The 4177-nt window shown below is 60.5% G+C and overlaps 1 protein-coding gene across 1 annotated transcript in view; it reads right to left on the reverse strand.

Annotated features, from left to right (window-relative positions):
• Positions 1–262: 262 nt before the first annotated feature.
• kmt2e (lysine (K)-specific methyltransferase 2E) overlaps positions 263–4177 on the reverse strand; it is a 48868-nt gene continuing 44953 nt past the window's right edge. The window contains exons 19-23 of the mRNA XM_080537468.1: positions 3549–4177; positions 2937–3214; positions 2534–2622; positions 2083–2162; positions 263–1549 (exon numbers count right to left, since the gene is read on the reverse strand). The exon at positions 3549–4177 is cut by the window's right edge and continues 28 nt beyond it. Of these exons, the coding sequence (XP_080393594.1) occupies positions 557–1549; positions 2083–2162; positions 2534–2622; positions 2937–3214; positions 3549–4177 (2069 nt within the window). The 3' untranslated portion in view covers positions 263–556. The remainder of the gene's footprint in view (positions 1550–2082; positions 2163–2533; positions 2623–2936; positions 3215–3548) is intronic.

The raw sequence follows: 4177 nt of genomic DNA on the forward strand, positions 1-4177 counted from the left end.
GCACCGGGGGGGGGTGGGGGGGGAGGGGGTCGTCCAAACGAACTTTTTACATAAAAGTGTGTGGTGGGGGGGGAGGGGGTCGTCCAAACGAACTTTTTACATAAAAGTGTGGGGGGGGGGGAGGGGGTCGTCCAAACGAACTTTTTACATAAAAGTGTGGGGGGGGGGGAGGGGGTCGTCCAAACGAACTTTTTACATAAAAGTGTGGGGGGGGAGGGGGTCGTCCAAACGAACTTTTTACATAAAAGTTATTTCTTTTTTGTCGTTTTTTCTTTTTTAAATTCTTGTCAACTTTTTAAAAAAAGATTGTTTCTCGGTCCTTTTTAGTTTTTCTCTCTTCTCCTGTTTTTCAGTTCCTTCCTCCTAAAAAGTACCCTTTTACCCCCCGCGTCCTTCTCCTGTTTTTCCATTGGCCATGTTTGTTTGTGTTCAGGTACATAGAAAATATTTACAGCCTATGTTACACGTTGTGTCGTCGTTGATGTTGTTGTTTGTCAGCGCCCCTCTCACAGTGAGTTCGTAGGGGCGGGCAGGGAAGGGAGAGGGGGGGGGCTGGTCAGTGCCACCCCGTGCCCAGGTACCCAGCGCTGTGGAAGGGGGCGGAGGAGGCAGGGGCCCCCCGAGTCCCACTAGGCATCTGGGTGGCCTGGGCCGGGGCCGGCTGTGTCTGCTGGGGAGGGGGGGGTGGCGGGGGGGGCAGTCCTGTCTGCTGGTGGGGCGGGGGGGTAAGGTAGGTGGAGGAGGGGGGGGCCACAGAGGGGTTGGCGGGGGCGCCCGGGTGCGTCTGGAAAGCCCCGATGTTCTGAAAGTGGTGGGCGGCAGCCTGCATGGGGGGTGGGGCGCCGGCGGAGGAGGGAGGCGGGGGTGGGGGGGGAGGCGGGGGCGGGCCCTGGGCGAGGGACAGGAGGGTGACAACACTGTTGCCCCCCGGCTGCTGCTGCTGCTGCAGGAGGGTCTGGCCCTGCTGGGGGGGGGGGGGCGGGGGGGGGGCAGCCGCCAGGAGGAGCTGGTGCTGCTGGAGGGGGGCGGGGGGCTGCAGGGTGACGTGCAGCAGGGCGGGGCCGCCGGGGGGCTGGGAGGGGTGAGGGGGCGGGGGCGGGGGAGGAGGAGGGGGAGGGGCTGAGGCAGAGCTCTGGTAGTGCAGGGCGTGGGGGGGGAGAGTCTGCAGGAGGGGCTGGGGGAGGGGTCCGGGGGAGAAGGGGGAGGTCACCACGGCGACAGGCTTGAACCCGCTGAAGGTCTGGGGGGGCGGGGGAGGGGGAGGCGGCGGGGGCGGGGCGCTCTGGGGACTGTACTGGGGGAGGGGTTGGGTCTGAGGCTGGGCGGAGAGGAAGGGCCTCTGGCTGCGGTAGGGGGAGGAGCCCTGGGTGGGGGGCTTGGGGGAGTGGAGGAGCGAGGGGCCGGGGGGGTAGTGGGTCAGAGAGGCCGCCGCCGTCGTCTTGGGGCCCGCAGGCTTGCCGGGGGTCTGGGGGGGGTCACCACCGCCCTCCTCCTCCTTCGCCGGGCGACTGGCAGCCTGGGGGGGGGCGCCGGGGCCGGGAGAACACGGCTGGAGGGGAGAGAAGGGACACACACGGGGGGGGAATCAGAACACAACAAGAAGCTAAACGCCGTGCCGGACTCTAAGTGACTGATCAAACAACAACAAAGGCTGCTAACAGCTAGCGGCTAACACCGGCACATCGCTAGGAACGTCTAACTGCGTTTTTATAACATCTCAACATGCTGAGAGAACATGGACATGCTAAAAACTAACGTATGTTTACTAAATGACGTTCAGGTGGGATTCTAGTGTGTTTGGGTGCTGTAGAGGGTTGATCCAGTAAGTCGATCAAACTGCCAGCACTCTCAAATAAGAAATAAATTAAAAAGATTTGTTTACTTTCAGCATCACGCCTTGACTATACCAGTTATGCAGCATGTCATTTATGTGTACTATTTGAGAGTGGCCCTATCGTTTACTAACGGAGTCATCATAAACATCTCCACTCGTGTGAGTCGACTGGGAATGAGTGCTGCCGCGGTGAATTGCGCCCCCTGCTGTGAGAGGGCAGGTGTGTGTGTGTGTGTGTGTTATCATACCGTGTGTGTTGGGGTCTTCTGAGGACTAAGAGATGAACAGTCTCTCACTGCGGGGATGTCACTGCCCTCTCCTTCTCCATCTGGAACAACACACACACACACACACACACACACGACTTCTTTAAAACGATTCATTGAAGGTCGCCCAGAGGGCTGCAACATCATTTCAATCTCGAAAAAAAGACGAAACAATTTTTTAAAATTATACAAATTTAAATTAAAATTAAAATTAAAATTATGCCCCACAATCTCACATACAATCTCGGTTCGGTTGTGCCACAGAAAGTGAGCAGGAGGGGGGGGGGGGGGGGCGGTCATGTTCGATGAATCGATTAGTTATCTAAAAACAAATCGATTCGGATGCCAGCAAATTGGGTTAATGGAGTAATCAAAGGCATCCCTACGTTGGAGCGGAGTGTGTTTGGGTCAGTCAGATCGCTGGGGGTCCCACCTGTGTCTTTGTCCTTGCGGTGGTCGCTCAGGAGAAGGGCTCGGTGGTAGCCGCGCTCCCGGGCCTGCTCCACAGACGTGGACCAAGTCCTGCAAAGGAATCAGAGAGCCTTTAGACACGCCCACCGCCACCCTGACAGCCACCCTGACCACCACCCTGACCGCCACCCTGACCACCCTCGCTCATCCAAATCCCCACAACGTGACTTTAAGCCGTCCGTTGATTGGGTGATTATTCACCCTCGGCAAAAAAACAAACAGTTAAAGTCGTCAACGTTCTCGAGTGCCGAGGCCGCCTTTATTCACCGTAAAAGTTCGTAGCCAATCAAAGTGTTGGACGCTAGGTTAAACGGCAGTGAGTGAGTTGAACAAACAAGCAAAGCCAGAAAGGTCAGAGTTCATACCAGTTTCCCTCGCCCTCCCCCTCGCCGGGGGTCTCGGTGTCCTCGCTAGGCTGGGGGGTCTTGGGGGCGGGGCCCGGGGCTGGACCGGGACCGGGGGCGCAGGCCGCGACAGGCGGGACCACCGGCGGAGCTGGGGGCGGGGGCTCGGGGGGGGCGGCCTCCGTGGGGAACACCTCCACGGTCAGGGGCGGCAGGGCGGAGACGGGGGAGTCGCAGTCCGCCTTGGAGCCACTGCGTCTGGCCTCGCGCTGACGCTTCCTGTACTCCAGCAGAGACACCTGGGGACCGCGCACGACATCATCACACCCACACGTTAGACAACAGACGACACTACTACTACTACTTCACCAGGAGGGGGCAGACATCCGACAACACTCAGGGTTCCCCACACCTTCTGAAACATCAAATTCAAGCACCTTTTCAAGGACTTTCAAGACTCAATTCCCTCAAATTCAAGGACTCCAACACGGCATAGTTTGAGACAGATCTAGATGAGAATGTATATAATAGGAACTATCCGCTCACAGACAACAATTAAAAAGAGAGGCTTGAATGTGTGAACACTAGATGGTCTCTTGACCTTCTCTACCACAGCACAAAAAAAACGCTCACCTTTTTCTTCTGCGGGGGGTTCTGTGACGACCCCCCCCCTCCACCCTCCCCGGTGCTGTCGCCGCTCAGCGAGCGCGAGAAGCCCAGGGCGCCGCCCCCCTCCTCGGGGCAGGGGTAGAAGAGCTGCGCACCCTCGCTGAAGGCGGGGGCCGCCACCGCCACCACCACCACCGCCCCCCCGGGCGCCACGGCCTCGGTGGGCCTGAAGGCCAGGATGGGCTCCAGGGTGTGGGAGGGCGTGAGGTCCCGCAGGTTGGAGTTCACGGGGGAGAAGGACAGGCCACCGCCCCCCACCCCCGGACCCCCCACCACCGTCTCGGGGCTCTTCATCCAGGGGGTGTAGGAGGAGGAGGTGGAGGAGGAGGAGGCGGGGGGGTCCGTGGAAGAGGAGGACTCGCTGCTGCCCTCGGCCCCCCCTCCCCCGGCCGCGTCTGCCCCCTCCTCCCCCCCTACACAGTCCTGGGGCTCGGCGGCGGTGGGAGGTTGGGGTTGGGGTTGGGGGGGGCTGGCGCCGGCCTTGGCCGCCTGGGGGGGGGCGGGGTCTAGACTGGGAGGAGCGCTGAGGCAGGGGGAGGACAGCAGCGACGGGGGCCGCTCGGCCTCTTGGGTACTGGGCCTGCGACTGGCCT

This window comes from Nansenia antarctica (genome assembly GCF_963989245.1).
Source record: "Nansenia antarctica genome assembly, chromosome: 8".
NCBI lineage: Eukaryota > Metazoa > Chordata > Actinopteri > Argentiniformes > Microstomatidae > Nansenia > Nansenia antarctica.